Consider the following 21,474-nt stretch of genomic DNA (forward strand, 5'->3'; position numbering starts at 1 on the left):
TATAATTGTTGTATTTTTTTATCGATAATTATTTAAATTTGTGAGATTTTTTTAACTTTAATTATGAAATGATGTATTATGCCATTTACTAAAATATTAAAGTAATCCAAAAAATATATCTAAAATTTTATATTTTTTACAATGAAATTTTATTTTTCAACCGAAAAGTATAAGGTGGCTGTATGAGACGACTTATTTCATAACTTACATTTGAAATCTTAGATTAATTTATTCAAAAAATATACTAACATACTCAATTGATCATGAACTATTTTAATTTAAATAATATTTGAACTAATTGAATTTAATCAATTAACCGTTTGATTGTGAGGTGACCTCGAATTCAAATGTGAGTTGCGCGTTTATCACTTTATGTACACTAAATTTAAAAAGCTCGATCAACATAATGGATTTTACAAACCATTGGTTGAAAGATTATAAAAATATAAAAATGTGTAAAACTTTTGTCTTACAAATACAATTAATTGTGATATAAGCATTACAAATATAATATTTAATCAATTTTAAAATATATATATTAGTTTTATAAAAATAAATATTTTTCACATACAACTTAACAAAATAGATATTTTAAAATTTCAACCAAAACTTAAAATAGTGCAACTTTTTATTTGAGATGTATTCTGAATTAAGTGACTTTATCGTTTTTAGCTATATTTAGGTATATGCTATATATGCTAGGGTGATAGGTTCGGAGCCTAGCTAACTGGGGGAGTTGTAGATAAAAATTAATACTAGGTGGTTAGATAATTAAATGAATATTAATGAATCATCATCAATATTCCCATTCTCTCCAATCATAACTAAGCTGTATCAATAGCCACAAGGATACAAATTAATTGTGATATGTATTTTATTGATACTAAATAGTCACATTGTGGCCACCCACAAATCACTTAAATAGAAAAAAGATTAATCTATTTAACTTGTTTTTTAAAATAAAAATAAGGTTTTAGTTATTTTATTGTATTCTCTACATTGTAGTTATTTTTTAATAATTTTTTTGAAACTTTTTTATTTAAATTAAAAAATAAATTAAAAATAAAGATGCAAAAAAATTATAAAAAAATAACTACAATATCCTATTTTTATTTAAAAATATAAATTAAATAAATAATTTTTTTTCCTATTAAACTAGATTGTGGGTGGCCACAATGTGGCAGCATAGATTTATTGTATAATATTTTTAGAATTACGAGAGATATCTATTATATAATCAAATAAATAACTCGCATGCAGACGCAAAGGTAGAAAAATAACTGCAACCAATACCCACATAAAAGTGGAAAAATTACACAACATCCAAGCGAGATTGAACCTAACAGGTAGAAAAATAATCTCATGTAGGCGAGAGCCGCAGGACCAATATCCACATACACAAAGATGAAAAAATAATCGCATGTCGACAGAATCAATACGTACATAAAAGTGAAAAAATTACACAACATTCAGGCGGGATTGAACCTAGTAGGTGGAAAAATAATCGCAAGTAGACGAGAGCAGCAGGATCAATACCCACGTAAAAATGGGAAAATCATAATTCAGGTGAAATTAAATCTAACACTTCTTACAAAGGCCTCAGTTTTTTCATTTGAGTTGAGCCTCATTGACTGTGATATGTATTTTATTGTTGTGTTTTGATTTATTCTAATTTTAATAGGGCGTAGCCACATAAATCCAAGCGATTTCAATTTGTATTTGCTTTTATTTTTCATACATTTTTTTTGTAATTGCTTTTAGTATATTGTATTATATATATATATATATATATATATATATATATATATACTTCCTCCGTTTTTTATTTAGTGTCCTATTTTAATGTTTACTTCAAAATTTGAGAGTATAATTATGACATTCTTCTTATTTTATTCTTATTTACTATTTATTACTAGAATATAGTAATTAGTTGTACACATGCATTTATTATGATAATTAATAAGATTACAAATATAAATTTTTTATTTTATTGATATGTGTATTTTTGATGGCTGTGAACACTTAAAAAAACGGACGGAATAATATTTTTTACAAACTTCAATGTGAAACGAGAGTTTGAATTAAATACTATTTTGAATTTTAGACCTATATATTCTGTAGTTTCTTTGCATCAGATGGGGATGCCATAAATTAGTTTGTCGCGCGCATTTAAAAACATGCCATTATTTTAATAAATTGATGAAGGTTGGCTTCTCAAAAAAAAAAAAAAAAAAAAAAAAAAGATAAGAAAAAGAAAAGAAGAAGATGAAGATTGCATTTAACTCTAGTTGTGAAGAGATTGAGTCTCTCACTCAACAATTGGAAATTAATGCCAATTTAAGAACGTAGATTTCGTGACAGCGAAATAAGCGCGAATAAATGCTTTACCCACTTTGGAAGTAATTGATTAATATATCATATAAAAAACGTTACTAAATCAAATTACATAATAAATTAATAATTGAGGTGAATTTAAAATCAATTCCCTCGAGTCAGATGGATTTATTTTTAAAAAAACACCAATTTTATACATAATGGTTCACTATTTTTGTAATATTATCGTGCAATGCAAATTTAATATAAAAAATTACGTGATATGTCGAATTTAATGTGAAAAATATACGTGTAATATATAAAAGCAATAGGACAAAGATTAGTTCGTGAATATTTATCATAGTTGGAAGAATTATCGTTGTCTCAATGAATATGCAACGATGTACGTTACGTTGTTATTTAGAATATCCAATTACATAATTGTTTGTATGTTTTAATATCAACGGTGCAGTGAAATAATATAATTAATTGGTTTTGTCAGAACATATCATCTACCAGCCGTGAGCAAGCATAACGTGGTCATCATTAATATAATAAAATTACGAATTATTTCGAATTTGCAATTTTAACATGACTTTTGAAATATGACGAATTAAATCACCATCTTTTCAGTATTTACAATTTCGTCCCCTATTTTTTTTTCGATTGCCACAGTGTTGAATTAATCGAAGCTTATGTGGATCAATAAAGATGACGTCATTTTTGTGAGGCATAAATGTACCGTTTTATACAATTTCAATTAAAAAAATTCAATATTAATTATTTTTTTGGAGCGAAATTCCTATATTAATTACTCTCTCTGTCCCACGAATTTTGACACATTTTCAAATAAGGTAATAATTATTATATTCTTTCTCCTACTTAATCACTTTTATACTTTATTAGCTACACACTTAAAACACTAATCTACAACTCCTTAATTCCCGTGGCGAAACCAAACATGCCAAGATTCGTGGGACGGAGGGAGTATAAAGGAACTGTATCCTGCATTTGTTCTATATATAACTTTCAAATTCAACAGTTTTATTGCAAACGATATCGTGACATGAATATTACGTGGATAACTAATCCACATAAATTCCAACTCATCAATCCAGAGACCATGAAAATTGGAGGGACAAAATGCAAAATTTGAAAAAAATGATGATTTCATTCGCCATATTTTAAAAGTCACGTTAAAATTGCAAATTCAGAATAGTTCGTGATTTTATTTGTTAAAACCCCTTTAATATATATTGTGAATTTTTTTTCGAAGCAGCATTTTAAAATTAATTAAATCCTAATTATAATTATAAATTTTAATTAAGATTAATAAATTCTTATTACGAATTAATATTTTATGATTAGAATTGAATTTAATTAAACCTTTATCGAGAATTAGTCAGTAAAATTCTATAATTATACTGAACTTGTATCATGTAGATATTATTACAATCATATTTTTTGTATCAACAGATATATACCCGAACTAATATTTATAGCAAAATAGTACCGAACCTATATTTCGAAATTTTGCTATTATCTTTGCATCAAACACGAAATACGTAAGGTGGCAGTTCTAGTAGAAATTAAATTTGAGTTACACACAGACTGTCACATTTATTTGTTTTCATCATCAAACTAATATCTGGTTGACACATATATATCAGTACTAGCTCGTGAATTATTTGGGATCAAATAGGAATTCTTTAAACTCCGTTCGAGTTTCTCGAGTAGGTTTCAAGTTCAAGTTCAAAAATACCCTTATGTCTCATTGATGTTAATTGAGCTTCAATATTTGCTATTTTATCCGAATTAATGTTTAGTAACAAAACATGCTCAAATGATGCAGCGTATTTATAACTAGGGATAATTGCATCAAAATATACGAACTTTCATGATTTTTTGCGCATAAATTTAAATTTTGCTTTCAAATATACGAATTTTCATTTCTTTCTGATTTTGTACACGATGAATATATTTTGAGAATGATGCGTTATATATTTTTTTATCAATGTCCAACTACGTTATTTTAGGAAGTCTTCTGGTTAAGAGTCACGTAGACAATTTCGACTTCTACCTCAATTTTCATTCATCGAAAATGTTCATCGGGTGCAAAATAAATAAATAGAAAATGAAAATTCATGTACATAGAGAGCCAAAATTTGAAGTTGGTGTGCAAAATCAAAATTATACGAAATTCATGTATTTTGAGGCTATTAACAAACCATATGTTTAGCAAAACTGCTTCAGAGATTTGTCTTACAACTAAAACGTTGAAATTGAGCTCGAAAAAGTCCAAAATATTTGACGAATACAGTGGATATGAAAGTACTAAAATCAACTTTTTAAAAACTTGTGCAAATAGCTCCAAAATCTATATCTTAACATTGACCCACCCACAACTCTCAGCTGCTCATTTGGCTTTGCATGCGGAATTTTGTCTTTCTATTTTTCGATATTTTCTTTTTCCCTTTTTTTTATTACTAGTATTTTAGAAAGATATAACCAAATCAAGTCTCCTCTGCTGTGACATAATCTTCAAACACTCAAAATCAGTCCCCATTTTTGGGCCCCCTCACTTTGTGTCTCTTTCTTTTTATTTTATCTCCGCTTAGTTTGTTTTTCCGTTTTGTGTCCATTTTTCGCGGTTTCTTCGGTTATAGCTGATTGCTATTGCCCTCACCCCATATGTCAACATCATCCTCTTCAAGCAGCGGCGGCGGCGGCGGCGGCGGGTCTTCCCGGAGAAGGATGAGATCAAGAAAGGGTGTTTGGCCGGAGCCATTTGTGGAGGCTCTTGCATTTCAAGTCGCCATTGATGCATCCCTCCATGCTGGCCGACTTGCTGCTGCTCAAGCTCTCTTCAACATCTTTCAAGTACTCTCCCTCTCTCTCTCTCTCTCTTCTCTTTAACACATACAAACATATAGCAAATGCAATGTATGAAAATGAATGTGGGTTTTTTTGGGTGATGAGCCTTTAATGATTGTGGGCTTCTGCATTTAATATAAGCAATGCCTTCAAAATTGTTTCAAGATAGTGTAGTTAGTACTAGATTAAGTTGATACTCCCTCCCTCTAATATATTCATTTTTATTTTGATACAAAGATTAAGAAATTTACTTCTTAATAGAAAAATGGTGTGATCAACACTAATTAGATAGTACATTTTTTTACTCAAAATGAAAAAACGAGCCTATTCTAATGAGATATTCAAAAAAGAAAACAAGCCTATTAAAATATTAGCTAGACATGTTTGAGCAAATGACAGGAAGAAAGAGTGGGGTTTTTTTGTGAGTAAATTAACTAATAAAGGTTAATTAATTAGAGTGGGATTAATTAATTAATTAAGGGTGCATTTGAAGAGTGGAGAGGGTGAAAGGGTGAGTGGGTTTGATTAGCCAGACAGAGAGAAACACGAAGCATTAAATAGTGGTCTCACTTGAAAGGCAAAAGAGCTGAAAGTCTTTCTCTAGTGTGACAGAAAAGAATGGATATTTTAAGGGAGGGGGCTTTTTTGATCGGATGTTTACATGGAAAAGGGTTATTTTGTTGGTTTCTCTTTCTTTAGGTGAGATCTAGAAATCTAAAAAATGGTTTTGACTAGCAAAATCCCTTTTTTCCCATTGCTGCAAGGGAAACTCTGATGGAGACGCGTCGAGGCCAACCCCTTTTGTAAATTGTACAAAGATGCTATACTTTCACCTTTTCACTTTCAAGTGATTTTTTTTACCCTCTATTTTTGGCAAGTCAAGGCGCACACGCATATAGTATATACTTATATCATGGATCCCAGTATATATTGCTCATTATTTCTTAATCCATCTTCTTCTAATTAACTCTACCTTTCCACTTGTTCTATTGCAATCATGCTTTACCATACAGAATCATGTTTATGGTGATGATTTTGTATTGTCACGTGACTTGAACCGTGATAACAAAAATATTAATTAATGGGTTGATGAGGCCATAGGTATAGATTATACAAATCTCTCTCACTCTCTCACTCTCTCTCACATATGTATATGTCTGTGTAAGCATTGAGTTCTATATGCAGAAAAACACACACTAGTATTAATATAGCTAGGGGCGGCGCGTGGGGTTTTTTTTTTTTTGATAAAGTGAGACTTTGCCTGCTTTGATCAGACATTCTTGGATTTGTTGAAAATTTGTGTTTCATCACTCAAATGTAGTAGTAGTAATTTGTTAATTCAAAAGCATGAGTTTGGACGAGGGCTGCGTTCCTTGAAATATATTTAAAAAACTGCAACTTTAATTCATTTTCACATACACTAGTTGGGTGTTGTTGCCATTGATAATTGGTTTGCATATGCTATTATTCAATTTTTTTTTTTTGGAAAATGAATAATTGCATGGGGTTTATCGCAATCTTTGTTCTTTAATTTCGGGCAAATTGCATGAAAATACCCCACTTTAATTCAAATTTGATTTTTTGACAATCTTTTTTTTTGTTGCAAAAATTTGAACGAGCTTTCAATTTGTTGCAATGTCCGTCCGGAGATACCTTCCTGTAAGGCTTTCATTTCATTGCATCCATGTAGTGATATGATAGACATTGCAACCAAAAATTACATGGAAGGTATCTCCGGACGGACATTGCAACAAATTGAAAGCTCGTTCAAATTTTTGCAACAAAAAAAAGATTGTCAAAAAATCAAATTTGAATTAAAGTGGAGTATTTTCATGCAATTTGCCAATTTCCTATATATATATATATATATATCATGTAAAATATGTGTATTTTAATTCATATGAGAATTAGCGTACTACACATTACAGTAGTGTTATTTGGACATAATTTGTCCAGACGAAAAAGGTTAATTACTTAAAAAAAAATTGATTCAAATTTAAATAGGATCTAGTTAGTTTTATTTTTTCTCCATATTGTAGTTTTTTTTTGTAATTTTTTAATATTTTTTTCTAATTTTTATTAGTTTTTGTACTTTAAGAATAATAAAATTTAAAAAATTAAAAAAAACTATAATGTGGCGAAAATAATAAATTTATTTTTTATTTTGAACCAAAAAATTTAAATAAATTCATTTTTTAAAGTACTTAACCATATTTTGTCCGGACATATTTTGTCCAAATAGCATCATTGTTAATTTTATGATATTACCTTCGTCCACGAAAATAAATGAATGTTAAGTGCTTTAATTTTCTAAGGGAGAGCGCCACAGATTCTAAAAAAAATTAGTTGTTTATTTAGTAAGTGGAGAAAAAGTTTCATAAAATAAAATAGAGAGAGTTAATGAAAGAAACAGCTCCACATTTAACAAGTGTTGGATCCATGAAAGACAAAAAGGGTTATAATATGTTTTCGTGGACAAACGAAAATGATAAATTATGATCTTTTTTGTGGACGGAGGAAATAATTAACTAGGGCTCATTCCATTCAACTAGGTTATATAATTATTTTTATTATTTAATTTTACTTTGAATTCATTATTAGAATTACAAAATCCTAAAAGTTAGGGTACATGTATTTTATTTTAATTTCAAGTAGAATTTTAAATATTATTTTCATAGAAAATATCTTTAAAATAATAGATATAATAATGAAATAAGGAGACATATAAAATTGTGGGGCACTCAATCCCAACTGTAATTAATTATTATTGTTGTTTAATTACAGATAAGATCTAATGTACCCCAATTTTGTGTTAATTTGCCACAATGTCCCATTTATATATCACAATATTTTTTATAAAAATAAAAATTTATTATAATATCACAAATTACACTTAACTTTATTTATAACAATTAGAATTCAAAATAATTTTATATTCTAACTCTAGATATATCAAACCTAATAATAAATTAAAAGTGAAATTAAATGATAAAAATAATTACACGCCACAATTGAATGGATTGATCATAAAATTATTTTATTTTACTTGGGGGAGTTGAGGAGGGGGAATAGTGAGGTTTGAACCTGAGATCTTACTGTTCACACACAGAAGATCGCACCGTTTGGTATCACCTTGGGAACATAAAATTAAATTAATCATATAGAATTGAAATTGAGAAAAAAAGATGCCAAAAAGATGTTGAAAATTGAAAGTGAGATAAGAAATGGGAAACCAAGCGAGTTACATTTATTCTCAAGCGGTTTAATCTTGGTAATTAATCTTTTTTTTGTTTTGATAAGTCTTGGTAATTAAACATGAGCTATGATTATTGCAGGTTTGTTCGACGTGGAGAGCCATCTCACGCTCCGAGCTTCTATGGCAGAACCTGACGCGGCGGATTTGGAACGCGGAGCGTCTCCGCCGCAACACGTGGCGGGAGGAGTACATTAGCCGCCACCGGACCGCCGCCAATTTCCGGCAGCGGAGCTACGTGCACACCACCCTCCCTTATATCCCCGCAGACAACATTAACAACGGCCTATCCTGTCGGCGGCTGGCACTCTCCGACGACCACCTCGCCGCCGGTTTCTCCGACGGCGCCGTCTACCTCTTCCACCTCCTTAGCAGGCTCCACCTCACCACATTCTACCCGCACCACCGCGACCGCCTCGGCCGCTTCTCGAGCTCCGTCTCTGGAATCATCCTCTCCGACGTCCGCCTTGTCTTCGCCACCCTCGACGGCGACATCCACGTCACGACGATTAATGGTGGGATGCCTCTGCGCAGAGCGCACATCGGCGATGTCGTCAACGACGGCGCCCTCGTCGATTTCACCGGTAGTAACCGGTGGTGGGTTGGCCTTTATGCAGGTGCTTCCAATTTACATTTCTCTCACTAACACCACTTATCATATATCCTATGCGAAAAATATCAAAGCATGAGAACTCCTTTTATGGTATTACAATAGAAAGGGTTATTAGCATCTAAATACATAAATTTTAGGGTAATATAATTTTATATATGAACTTTGAATAGAGTAATTAGAAAAATATATGAATTTTAATATTACTAGCAGAAAAAACGTACGTTGTACGTGTAATTAATGTTATTTTAATTGATAATTTATTATTTACAAAAATATATTAATTCATTATTTTTATTGGATGAATATATTTATTTATAAGTCTTATCAATAACTATAGATACAAAGTGTTCTTTATAGATTTAGGTGACAAATAAATATATATCAAAATAGATTTATATTTGATAAATATAATAATAAATATATAACAGGGGTAAAATAGGCAATTCACAAGTTGTGTTTTATATTGCCTTAAGCTCTTTTATCTATTAGTATAGATAGCAATTTTACTACAAATCAATTTTTGTTCAAATTAAAAATGACGTGACTAGTCGGAATGTTGATATGTATTTATCGAACGTTTTAAAAAACAACATAAATGATGTCGTTTTGAGAGGATTTACATAGCATTACAACTGAAAATTATAAGATTTTTGTAGAGTTCGAATATCTAGAAATTGAATTCGTAGTAAAATTGTTACAATATTAAAATTTATGTATTTTTTAAATTACTAATTACAAAGTTTATGTGCAAAATCAGACTATACCCAGTATTGTGTATTTAGATGCTAATAAACCTAATAAAAAATCTCGAGTTAGGTAATTGGATTTTACAAGAATTAATATAACCTTTAGGTATGTTTCCTTATTGTTGCAAAGACACATGTGATATACTCCCTCCGCATTATTTTTGGTGGTACATTTTATTAAATAAAATGTTAAATGAGTGTATTAGGAATGAAAGAAATGATCCATTATAAATTAAAAGTAAGAAATAAGAAGTTAGCAATGAGATAGTATTAAAAAATAGCAAATACACGCTCGCTCTTAGGGGACAAAGGAAGTATATGGTATGTTGAAAGTACGGAGTATAATTTTCTAGTAAATTAGTATGTGTTTTTTGAGAATTTGTGATAAAATAATTAAATTAAATGAAACATAAATTAACATGGCAGGTGTCCCGGGACGGGCGTTCCACATACGGAACGGGGAGACGGAGGAGCTGGTATTCGTGGGCGGAACCCTAACGGATCCCGAAGCCGTGATGGGGTGGCACTTGCTGACGGAGATGACCGATCTCATCGGCAGAGTCAGGGCCACCACCCACCAAAACGCGGTGGCGTGCACCAGCTCGCGCGTCATTCTCTTCGACCTACAAAATCAAGGTGTGGTCGTGCATGAAGAAGAGCTCCGAAGGGGAATCATGGTGGGCTGCTTCGACGCCAACGGCGAGGCGGCGCTCATAACCGACGGCCGCGGCACGGCCAGCGTGCGGCGGCTGGTGGATCTCGCGGAGGCCTGCAGGTTTAGGGTGCGAGGCGCCGCGCAGCAGCGGGGGCGAGTTCTCGGGTGCGTCAACGGCGGATACGGCGTGATCATCAGCGGCGGAGTGGTTAGGGTTTGGGAGATAGAGCGCGGGGAGTATCTGTACAGTTTTAGAGAGAGAATAGGAGATTGCAGCGCCATTGTTGCAGATGAAAGGTATGTTGCAGCGGCTGCGGATGGTGGGATTATCCATTTATGGGATTTTGGGGGTCAATGACAGGTGATGTGTGTACGGAATTGGAGAGGGGTGCCCTAATTTTTGAGGTGCAGAAAAATTGGAGGGTAAATTAAATTAGGGTTTGTAATTGGGGGTGGACAGTGATGGAGTAAAGAAGCTTTTTGTCTGCATTCATTTGGAGAACAAAGCGTCGAGCTTTCACTTTCATTCAGCTGTACATTTCCGCATTTGTCGTCATAAGAGATGCTCAAAATAGTATTTCATCTTCTGTCTTAATTTGTTTTTTGTATCTATATATATATATGTACTGGTATTATCACGGTAGGATATAGATATAATAAAAAAAATATTTGTTTACTATATGTATAAATCTTTTGCCTTCACTTTTTTATTTGAGGTAATTAACACACTATTTTAGCTAAAAGCAATATAATAAAAAGTAATTGTATTAATGTGGATAACAATATGGAATTAGTATCCAACAGTCATTTTGTGTTAAAATAATTCCTAATGCTTTTACTAATATAATTATATGATTTTATTTTAAATTTTGAAAATTTTCAAATAAAACAAGGAAATAAAAACGAAGATTTAATATTTCGGAAAAACAAAGATTTAGGGGTGAAGCCCATTTTCTTCCCCAATCAGCTCGACGACCATCTTCTTTCCGACAAGCTTCTTCCGGTGAGATGTGAGGGTGCAAATTTTTGGCGAGTTCTGCCGGTGAGATTTGAGATGCAAAATTCCCCACTAGAAATATCAAAATATATGTAATCTAGAAAAATCCTAGAATGATTTAGTAGAGAATTTTAGATCCCTCAAGTACTGGAATGAATCTAGAATAATAGTCTAGAACCTATAAATTAATAGAACTCTTTTCTAATTATTTGTAATAAGTCAACAATCAAATCTAATCTATTATAAATTCTTTTGGAGACAAAAACTCCACTCTAAAACCACTCAAAAAATGAGCAGGCATGCCTTTACACGATTTATAAAAAAAATTCACAACACTATTACATGAATTAGAAATATCAATGTGTGCATGTGTTGGCCAAACGATAAGGGGTTAATGTCCAGAGCCAAAGTAAAAAAGTAATGTCATGTAATTTGTGTAATAAAGTTATGAGTGCTGCTATTTGACTATACTTGACCATATATGGGTCTCCATATTAGCTTTAAACTCAATGTATTTAAATATTTTGTTCAAAATAAAAATAGAATGTTGCTAGTTTTATTACTATTATTTTGTAAGCATTTTGTAATTTTCTTAGTTTTTTTATTTAAAAAAAATGTGAAAAATATAAAATTAACTAAATCCTATTTTTATTTTAAACATAAAAAATTATATACATGAGTTTATAATTTTTTTGCCATATTATAGCAAACAGTTTTTTGTATGCATATTTTTTGTATAACCTTCAAATTTTCCAAGATGCATACATATTTTCCGTGTAGCCAAAAACAAAATCGCAAATTGACTGCTATTTAGATTGATGTGTTGACGATGTTCCCTTAAAAGAAATGTAGAAAGTGTTGACATAAACTGAAAAAAGAAAAAAAAAAAGAAAAAAAAAAAAGAAAAAAAGAAAAAATGAAAACAAGTGTATTACTGAAGGGTTACATCATAGAAGAAATAGAATTAATGTAAAACCAAACTCATTGTGCAGTGTGTTATGTACTATATGTTTGCATACCTTGAAACCCACAATATTAAGGCACATGAGTTTCTTTTCCCCCTCAAACATTAGAACAAAAAATGATTCTTTTAAAGAATTAGATCCCTTCTCTCAATTATAAATAAGAAACACTGTGTAGTAGTGACATTACACACCTGAGGTAACTAAGATACAAAAATAGCTACTACAAGTTCATTCCTACAAACTGGCTTACATAGCTCAACCAAAAAATAGAACCCAAAAAAAAGGAAACTTCTTCATATAGTTCCAACATAATTATTCACCAAATTATGAAGAGTTGTTAAGTACCCATTCGACCAGTGTTGAAACCCCAAATCCAGTGGCGCTCTTCTTCTTGCCATTCCAAACAGGGCCAGCCATGTCGATGTGCATCCATTGCACCTTCTCATCAACAAACTATCCCAGAAAACAATACAACACTCTTAGCAAAGTTTGGCGTTCGTATATTGTTAGATCGTTCGTGTTTGCAGGAGATGGAGCAGGTCAGCTGATAATGAAAACATTACCTGTTTCAAGAAAAGAGCTGCGGTGATGGCACCGCCTTCACGACCACCAGTATTCACCATATCGGCCACTCCTGACTTCATGGACTCCCAGTAGGTTTCCTCCAACGGCAGCCTCCAAAGTTTTTCCCCACCATTCTCTGAGGCTCTGAACACCTCTTCTGCTAGGTCATCATTCGTCGTAAATACACCTGTATTTTTAAAAATATTGAAGAGGCAGATTATTTTGTATTTAGGTCTGAAAGAATATGGAAAGACTCCAACGATTTTATCTCAAAAGAAGGTCTTGCATCTCAAAACTACTTTATGTGTATATTACCAAAATGGAAACAATTGACTCTATCTGCTCCAACCGCATGCAATGATGTGATTCCATCACACACAAGCAAGAAATAAATTCTGACAAAATGTAGACTTATAGAATCTACCTGCAATCGAGGGTCCAAGTGCCACTATACAAGCCCCTGTCAGTGTAGCCAAATCCACTATCTGCACATTACAATGCTTGCTATAAACTACATAATATAACATTAGTAAAAGTATATGGAGACCCTGTGTGTGTGTGTGTGTGTGTGTATGTAATTCCATACAAAAAGGATATGGAAACATCTAATAAGCATTTCTTCCAGAAGTACTCCCCGGGGAAATGTTTTTACTTGATTTGAACATAAGCCAAGCACTGTTGGTTAATCAAGTCTTAGGTTGCCTGTATCTGTGAGAAGATGTCACTCTGAAAGCATGATAAACGGTACCACCTTAGTATACCTTCTCTGCACCTTGATTACAGGCATATATCAAAGCATCAGCAAGTGTAAGTCTTCCTTCAGCATCAGTGTTGTTTACCTACATTGTTGGTGAGGTCGAAAACCATTAGCAAGGATATGAACCTTATTGAATGCTTACAGAAGAGTGCTTCCTTCCCAGATCTATATCTGGGACGGTTCAGATAGCGCTGAATGAAAACGAGATGATGATGATGAGTGCTATTATTGGTAAAGGGAAGGGAGCTGCTTAATAGGCCACAAAAACCTCCGCCTACTGCTACCAATGACCCAAACTACAAATTCAGGATATGAAAGCTTCTTGATTTTATTGGATTTTTCTGTCTTGTTAATCATATTCTATATTATCTAGGTGCGTTACCCATCATAAATTTGTAAATATCTTCTGTAGTTCATGCTTTGTAGTAGAACATACTTTGTCAGTTGTCTTTATTCAAATTAAGAGGGGTGCTAAGAGAAAAGATCTCACATGACAAAGGAAAACCAAAACAGAGAGATCGGTCCGTGAGGAACATGTAAGAACCAAATGCTAATGCAAAACAGAAAGAGAGGCTATCATTTCACATGCAACACAACACACCCAAACAAATATTATATTGGAACAAAAAACAGGTTCATCTCGTTTATTCCGGTAAAACCATTTCAAATTCTATTTTAGATGGATGTAACATGACTTTTTAAATAGATGTCTACTCAAGACACATTGAGACTCAAATAGTGAAAAGCGATGCTTCTAACACAAAGTGGACAAAGAAGCCCAAATGGAAATACAGCATGATTCAGCAATGAACTGGACAGAGAAGAACAATAATGCACAAACTGTGGAAAGGAGAAATTACCTCAATCGTTTTCCCATTTGAAGCAGTAAGGATGTCCCCAGGACGCATACCTGATCCACTAATCATATTCTCGCAAGCGGCAACAATGAAGTGAACCTGCATATACATAGTCAATTGTCAAATTCTCTTATAGTCTGCTATAACAATTAACTGACAAAGTAGTTAGTCAACCAAGTCAAGCAAACAATGCATATCGAAATGCATCAAGAAAGAGCAAATCCACCTCTACTCCATCAGGCTTGATTTGGCCTAGAGCTTTGGCAGCACCCAGTACTGCTGCTGAACCTCCCATGTCAAATTTCATGAGTTCAATCATACAGCCTGGTCCTGTCTTGATATTGTAGCCACCACTGAATTGTAAAGAAAATATCAAGATAAAAAGATCTGAAAACCAGATAAAGATGTGTCTTCTCTTCTTGAAATTTAAAAAACAAAAGATAAAGACCCTTTCTTTGGGTATAAAAGTTACCAATCAAAAGTCAAGCCTTTTCCAACTAAGGCCAGCTTCTTTCTGATTGTTCCACCCGGAGGTTTGTAACATAAATGGATAAAATGTGGAGGATGGGAGGACGCTGCTGCAACAGCTAAATAGGATCCCATCTTCAATTCCTTGCACTGCTCTACATCCAATATTTTTGCCGTAAAAACATCATTGTGCTCTGATGCAATTCTTGTGGCTTCTTCAGCTAGCACTCCTGAATAACAGCAAAATCAACAAAACCAGTGAGATAGGCAGAACATGACATCATAGAAGTCTAACTAGCAGATCGAATCTCTTGAGAATAGGGGTACGAAGAACAAAAAGCAGATAGGATTGAAGAAAACAAACAATATGACAAACCAGGGGTGAGTACATTCGCTGGAGCATTCACAAGCTCTTTTCCCAAAATGATCCCTGAACAAACATCTTTGGCATATTTGAGTTTTTTCTCAATCTCAGGTCCAGTACCAAGACCAATGATGTCGATTGATTCTAGAGCAGGTTTCTTTGACTCTGATTTGAATCTGTTATCATCAAACATCCCCAATATAGCTCCTGTTCCATTTTCGAAGTTCCAAGGAGCAATCACATTAACTAGAAACAAAGACAGCAATTTTAACCCAAGATATCCTGAAAACTACATACCAGTAGCTATAGCTGAAGCAGTACTTGGCTTCAGTTCTGCAGCAATTCCATCAGAAGAAGCAAGTGTGATACCGACACTACTAGCCTGGGAAGTCTTTGCTGCAGCAGCAACGGACTCACCAAGACTACGGTAAGCCGTTCTTGCTGATGCTGCTCCGAGACCAATTAAACCAACCCTTTTCAAACCAACACCAGCAAGCCTGAGCACTGTTGATTGTCCCGCCTTCCCAGTGAAATCTTCCTCAGACGAGGCTTCAGATAACAATCCGCCCAAATGCAAATCCAGCTTCTGCAGTATTACATTCTTAAATGCCAAATTTTCATCTTTCTCCATGTCCTTCTCGGTGACGCCCACAGCAAGTATGTCCCCTTTCCATTCCACCAAGTCAATCTCTTTTGCAGAAAATGAGATCTTACATAATTCCAGCAACACATCAAATTAGTTCAGCTGCGAGAGCTAACATCACCATAAAATAAAAAAGCCAAATACATCTGGATACAGATAGGAGTCCTATTTTATCCAAATCAACGCCAAGCACTCAGTCAAATCACTTGAAAACTGAAGTGAAATAATATCACAATCAAATGAACAAAGATACAGTGTAGAAGGAACTAACATGAAACTCATGGTCTAATAATCATTGAATACAAATAACAAATTTTAGAAACATCAATCAAGATACAGGAAAAGGTCAAAATTTCCAAAATGTACAGAACACAAATACTAACCAAATGCATCCTACTATAGAGTTATACTCTCACTATAATCTTAACTCATTATTCCAATTGTATCATAATTCATAGCTCCAAAAACATTCCAACAATTCCCACTTTATCTCATAATTTATCACATAAACATAGAATGAATACCTTTGGTGGATCGATCTTTTTGGGTTCGGTGAGACCAAGAGCTGCTCGAGTAATGGAATGCGCCATGCGCTTTCCTCTCGAAAAAGACAATGGTGTGGCCGCATAGGATAGACCGAATCCGAACTTGGTGAAAACAGAGGGGCAGAAATTGTAGCAAGAAGACGAAAACGAAGACGAAGATGAAGTCGAGGCACGAATAGTAAAGGAAGTAGAAGCTACTCTAATGGCGGCCATATTTAGCGTTTGAAGAAATAAACGGATGCTGTTAAATTTATGTCCATTATCTAAGTTATTATTGACATATCTCCAAATTTTAAGGGAGGCAAATGAGATAATTGGAAATTCAGGGGTTGAAACGTAAAAACGGTGAACTCATCACCAAGCTATCTATCTCTGACCCCTTCCAGAAACTACTCTGATTGAGCACTCGCAATCATAAACCCTAGTAGAAGTAGTAATCATCACTTCTCAGCTGGCTGATTGATCGGAAATTCAGAACACGGCGAAGATGGTGGCGACGAATCTGAAAGCGGAGACGATGAAACTGATGGAGAAGCGGAGTGGAATAGAGGAGGAGATGAATGTCATCATCGAACGCCTCTGCCAGCCCGGCGGCCCTGGCCTCTCCGGCAACCTCGTCGATTTCGAGGTTTATTTTGTTTCATTTGCTTCTCCGTAGTTGATTATTTCTTTATTTAGCTCATTCAGTGAAAAAAAAAATTAGCATTGGAATTTGTTACTGCACCAGTAAATTGAATCATGCTAGAGTATGAAGATTTTGTAGCGGCTTGTTCTGAAACTTGAGGTTGTGCAGGGGTTTCCAAGGACAGATATTGACATTCCGACTGTTAGAGCTGACAGGCATAGGCTTGCTGGTAAACTACACTTGTATTTTGTGATGATGAAGTATTCTTGTGTTAGTTCTGATGGAAATTTACGCTAGTTTTGTTTGCTTGTGCGTTTAGGAGATGATGTTTTTTGTGAAGATGACAAAAATGTGATGTTTTCTTGATATATTCATGAGATTGTGCGAGTAAACAACAGTTTACATCGTTTGCTAAAAAAAGCGAGAATTGGTTTGAAGCACTGTTTCCTACCTTTTTTGCAGCAGAATCAGGTGTCTGCAATGCTCATTTCTGCTTTTTTTCAGCCAAATATAAGTTTCTCTGATCTTTTAAGTTGTTTACGGTGCTTATATTCGTCCTCAAGGTCTGAATTTGTTCCTTATGATTTGAGGGGTAAGTGGAACTTTTTTGGTGAACGAGGACCCCTCGGTTTTGAATTCTAAACTATAGAATGTATGTTGGCTTTATTGTTACCTGTTAGCTGTTAGCAAATTGATGTGAAGTTCTTGGAAAAGCTCTCTCATTACTCACTTTGTTTTTCCTGTTACAGAGTTGCGTAATGATCACAAGGATATAACGGAGAAGATGAGTCAAAACATTCAGCTTCTTCATTCTGCAAAACATACTACAACCACTGCATCTGTTAAAGATTCAGGTTAGCTACTCATTAAACCCATAATTCCATGTTGTTTATTGGAGTTTGTGATATGTGAAAGGTGAGTTATACACACGATCAGTTATTATGAGCCTAACAAAGCGATGGACATGAACTCAAAAGTTAATTGATACTTTCACAGAACACGCACTGGATTTTGTTCCTATTGTTAAAGTCGAAAGGTTCATATATAGTATGTTAGTGGCATAGATTAACTGAGTTCGCATTTGATGCTGCAGGGTCAGATGCTGGCATGTCTTCGTCCCTTGGCAATTATGTTGCCATAGATGCTTCTAGTGCCATGGATGCAGATTTCAATATCAGCAGACCCTTTGCAGTTGTCGATGAAATTACTGAGCTATCTCCAGCTGCAGAAGATGGTTTACAACTGGGGGATCAGATTTTGAAGTTTGGGGATGTGGAGAGAGGTGAGAACTTGCTGCAGCGGCTTGCTGCTGAAGCTCAACAAAAACAAGGTGAAGCAGTTCCCTTGGTTGTGACGAGGCAAGGTTCTCTAGTTAATCTGACTGTAACTCCTAGAACATGGTCGGGTCGAGGTTTACTGGGGTATGTTCTGTTCTACCTTTGCTCTTTAACATTGTCAAATGTTTTCTCTTTGGCTTACCTTTCATTGCTGCAAGTATGGCATACATCCTAACAGATCATTGAAAAACTGTCGTTACTAATATATTAAGTAGGATATTTGTAGAGTTTTTGTCATCTGTGAGTAATCCTTAATCAATATAGTATAACATCAAAGCACAAAATATTTTTATGGATCCTGGTGAGATTCGCGAGAAATGATGAACAGGTTTAAAAGAGCATCAATTCAAGCATTTGTAAGGAATATTTCTCAACTCTTTAGTAAATTTTACATGATATTTGTTTTCTTGATGTGTTGGCATAAGTAGAATCACCATCTCTATTTCCACATGTTAATCCCGTTGCTTCCTTGAATTGTGAGTAATATTACTGTCTTATCTGGGTACAGTCCTTATGAGCAATCTCTTATGTAGGATCCTTATATTGTTTCTTTCATATTCATCTTCCTCAGTCTTCCGCTGCACTCTAGCTAGGGTTCTAATTTGTGGATTCGTGCAGGTGCCATTTCCGAATCTTATGATGACGTGTTTTCTGTACCACCCCGTGATAGTCAGTCCCGATGTGCCTGAATGGAAAAAGAATGTGAGGTTAGGATGTGCATTTCATATAATTCTGTAACTGATACTTACAAACCATTATGGATCATCCTGCTTATGTTATGCGGCCGGGAAGCATGTGGTCATATTGCTTCGTTTTTTTTTTTTTTGGTTTTGTTCCATTCTGAAGATCGGTTCCATATCGTCACAGCTCGAGGCTCGAGGGCTATGGTTGAGTGATCACTAAGCTATTTTGTTCTGATTAGGCAGCTTAGATGGAGCTACTTGGAAGGCATATATTAGTAGAAGTTGAAAGTAGTGATAATCAAACAAAAACTCACTTCTAATTATTTTTCCTTACATTATATAAAATGGGTTCTTTCGAAACTCGCCAGTTAGTTGCAGGTTGGGTTAGGTGTCATTATTCATGGATTGATGGTAGTGAAAAAAGAGTGCTATTATATTTATTAGTGTGTAGCAAAATGCAGCCTTTTGAGAATTGGGTGTAAAAAAAAGGTTTTCATCTTCCATGGTGGGACACTAATTGAAAAACACAATTGTCTGCTTTGGAGTTTCAACAGTATCCTCCCAAGATGAGAATAATGAATCCAAGTTGACATCTGCTCGACCAAAATTGCTTTTGCTGTTTGTGAAATGATTTCGAGATACTGTGATTGCAATTTTTATCTTAGATATATGTATATAATGTGTACCCCTCCTGTTTTCGAACAAAAATCTTTAGTTGGAAATGAAATCTTCTTCTTTAATAAGTGTCATATTTTAGGATTTATTAAAAAATGATGTCAAACTTTTCAGTTTATTTTTGTTATACAACGTTGCAAATTTGAGGTAGATTTATGTGCGGAACGGACTTAAATTGTCACTTTTTCAAATTCTTTAGTATTACTCCATATTCGTCTTACAAAAATATGAATATTTTATTTTTTTGGACCATTTATAAAAACATGAATATTTCTATTTTTGTTCACTACCCTTCCACAATCTCTTTGTTTTTCATAAAGTGAGACATTTTTTCCACTCAAAATACATTTTTATTTAATACTACTATTTTTTTAAAACTCGTGCTATTTTCAAATATTCATATTTTTATGAGATGGATGAAGTACTCCCTCCGTCCCACTTCAATTGGCACTTTTACTTTGGGCACGGAGATTAAGAATAAAAGGTTAGGTGTGTAAAGTGGGTGAGGACCATTTGTTTAATATGTGTAGAGAAGGTAGGGACCACATGTTATTTTTGGAAAGTGTCAATTGAAATGGGACAAACAAAAAAGGCAAGTGTGCCAATTGAAGTGGGACGGATGGAGTATTATTTTAGTTACTTGGTTTTCTAGTGCAATAATTAAGATTTAATAAAATAAATTTACTAATTTTATTAATATATAATTTTTTTACGTGTATTTTCTGTAACATTGTATGCTTACTCTCGTAGTTGTTACTACAAGTAAAAAATGAATCTTTAATGTTCCTGAAACTCTTTAAATATACACAAAATCTTGGGTACAATTGGGTGTACTTTACAACCGAGTTGACCCATGCCCAGAATAGTACTCCCTTCGTCCTATTAGAATTGACACACTTGTATTTTTTGTTTGTCCCACTAGAATTGACACTTTCCTAAAATCTACATTTTCTACACACATAAAATAAGTGGATCTTACCTACTTTACACTCTTAACCATTTATTCTTAATCTCTGTGCCCAACTCAAAAGTGTCAATTCTAGTAGGACGGAGGAAATATTATAAGTTGGGTCAGGATGCGGGTCAAAATTTAAATGAAAATGTAACCTGGTTGTACGATGCTCGGAGGTACCTCTTAAATATAGGGGGAAGAATTGACGAAGAAAAAGCAATTTCCTTTCTCATTTAATAAATAAGATAATAATTGAGATAATTAAAATGGAAGTTAAATCATACTCATAATCAAGAAAACGACTGACAACCTTCATGTGGCAGAAATGATTAGATCTTTATATGGTGGATTATATCACTTTTGAAATGCTTCTTTTTCTCATTAGATCTGTGGATAATCCTTTCTCAAAAGTGTAATTAATTCGGTAGGTAAACGAGCAATTCGATTTACAATTGGTGCACATAACGAAGTATTTTTTGAAAAGAAAATTAAAAAAAAATATGATATCAAGTAATTGTAAGAAGTGATTAATTTATAGGAAGAGTACTATTAAGAAATCTTTATGATTTCTTAATTTTTGTCATTTCA

General features: G+C 33.7%; 3 protein-coding genes across 4 annotated transcripts; 2 read left to right on the forward strand and 1 right to left on the reverse strand.

The window, feature by feature from the left end:
- The first annotated feature begins 4,751 nt into the window (after positions 1–4,751).
- On the forward strand, positions 4,752–11,143 carry LOC130988087 (transcriptional regulator STERILE APETALA). Its single transcript, XM_057911844.1, has 3 exons — positions 4,752–5,193; positions 8,523–9,057; positions 10,226–11,143. Exons 1-3 carry the CDS (start codon positions 5,005–5,007, stop codon positions 10,810–10,812), a joined length of 1,311 nt encoding a protein of 436 aa, XP_057767827.1. The 5' UTR covers positions 4,752–5,004; the 3' UTR covers positions 10,813–11,143.
- A 1,393-nt stretch (positions 11,144–12,536) lies between these two features.
- On the reverse strand, positions 12,537–16,827 carry LOC130988088 (leucine aminopeptidase 1-like). The gene is made up of 10 exons (XM_057911845.1): positions 16,594–16,827; positions 15,724–16,135; positions 15,439–15,633; positions 15,067–15,292; positions 14,821–14,947; positions 14,598–14,693; positions 13,742–13,819; positions 13,405–13,465; positions 12,980–13,167; positions 12,537–12,869 (listed from the first exon to the last, which is right to left on the reverse strand). The coding sequence occupies exons 1-10, from the start codon at positions 16,825–16,827 to the stop codon at positions 12,741–12,743; spliced, it is 1,746 nt and encodes a 581-aa protein (XP_057767828.1). The 3' UTR covers positions 12,537–12,740.
- A 274-nt stretch (positions 16,828–17,101) lies between these two features.
- Positions 17,102–19,619, forward strand: LOC130988089 (uncharacterized). Of its 2 annotated transcripts, XM_057911848.1 has the most exons (5): positions 17,102–17,242; positions 17,408–17,468; positions 17,989–18,093; positions 18,333–18,660; positions 19,195–19,619. In XM_057911848.1, exons 1-5 carry the CDS (start codon positions 17,102–17,104, stop codon positions 19,214–19,216), a joined length of 657 nt encoding a protein of 218 aa, XP_057767831.1. In that variant the 3' UTR covers positions 19,217–19,619. The 2 variants fall into 2 exon arrangements, with proteins under 2 accessions (XP_057767831.1, XP_057767830.1); XM_057911847.1 differs by having other exon boundaries at positions 18,333–19,619.
- The last annotated feature ends 1,855 nt before the right edge of the window (positions 19,620–21,474 follow it).

Source organism: Salvia miltiorrhiza, chromosome 6 (genome assembly GCF_028751815.1).
Source record: "Salvia miltiorrhiza cultivar Shanhuang (shh) chromosome 6, IMPLAD_Smil_shh, whole genome shotgun sequence".
Taxonomy (NCBI): domain Eukaryota; kingdom Viridiplantae; phylum Streptophyta; class Magnoliopsida; order Lamiales; family Lamiaceae; genus Salvia; species Salvia miltiorrhiza.

Bases quoted from the DNA above. Each gene is read 5' to 3' on its own strand.
- LOC130988087 (XM_057911844.1), top strand. From the start codon at position 5,005: ATGTCAACATCATCCTCTTCAAGCAGCGGCGGCGGCGGCGGCGGCGGG. The intron at 5,194-8,522 runs GTACTCTCCCTC...TGATTATTGCAG, and splicing joins CTCTCTTCAACATCTTTCAA to GTTTGTTCGACGTGGAGAGC. The intron at 9,058-10,225 runs GTGCTTCCAATT...TTAACATGGCAG, and splicing joins GTGGGTTGGCCTTTATGCAG to GTGTCCCGGGACGGGCGTTC.
- LOC130988088 (XM_057911845.1), bottom strand. From the start codon at position 16,827: ATGGCCGCCATTAGAGTAGCTTCTACTTCCTTTACTATTCGTGCCTCG. The intron at 14,694-14,820 runs GTGGATTTGCTC...ATGTATATGCAG, and splicing joins TCAAGCCTGATGGAGTAGAG to GTTCACTTCATTGTTGCCGC. The intron at 13,820-14,597 runs GTAATTTCTCCT...CCAACAATGTAG, and splicing joins CAAATGGGAAAACGATTGAG to GTAAACAACACTGATGCTGA.
- LOC130988089 (XM_057911847.1), top strand. From the start codon at position 17,102: ATGGTGGCGACGAATCTGAAAGCGGAGACGATGAAACTGATGGAGAAG. The intron at 17,469-17,988 runs GTAAACTACACT...TTCCTGTTACAG, and splicing joins TGACAGGCATAGGCTTGCTG to AGTTGCGTAATGATCACAAG. The intron at 18,094-18,332 runs GTTAGCTACTCA...TTGATGCTGCAG, and splicing joins TGCATCTGTTAAAGATTCAG to GGTCAGATGCTGGCATGTCT.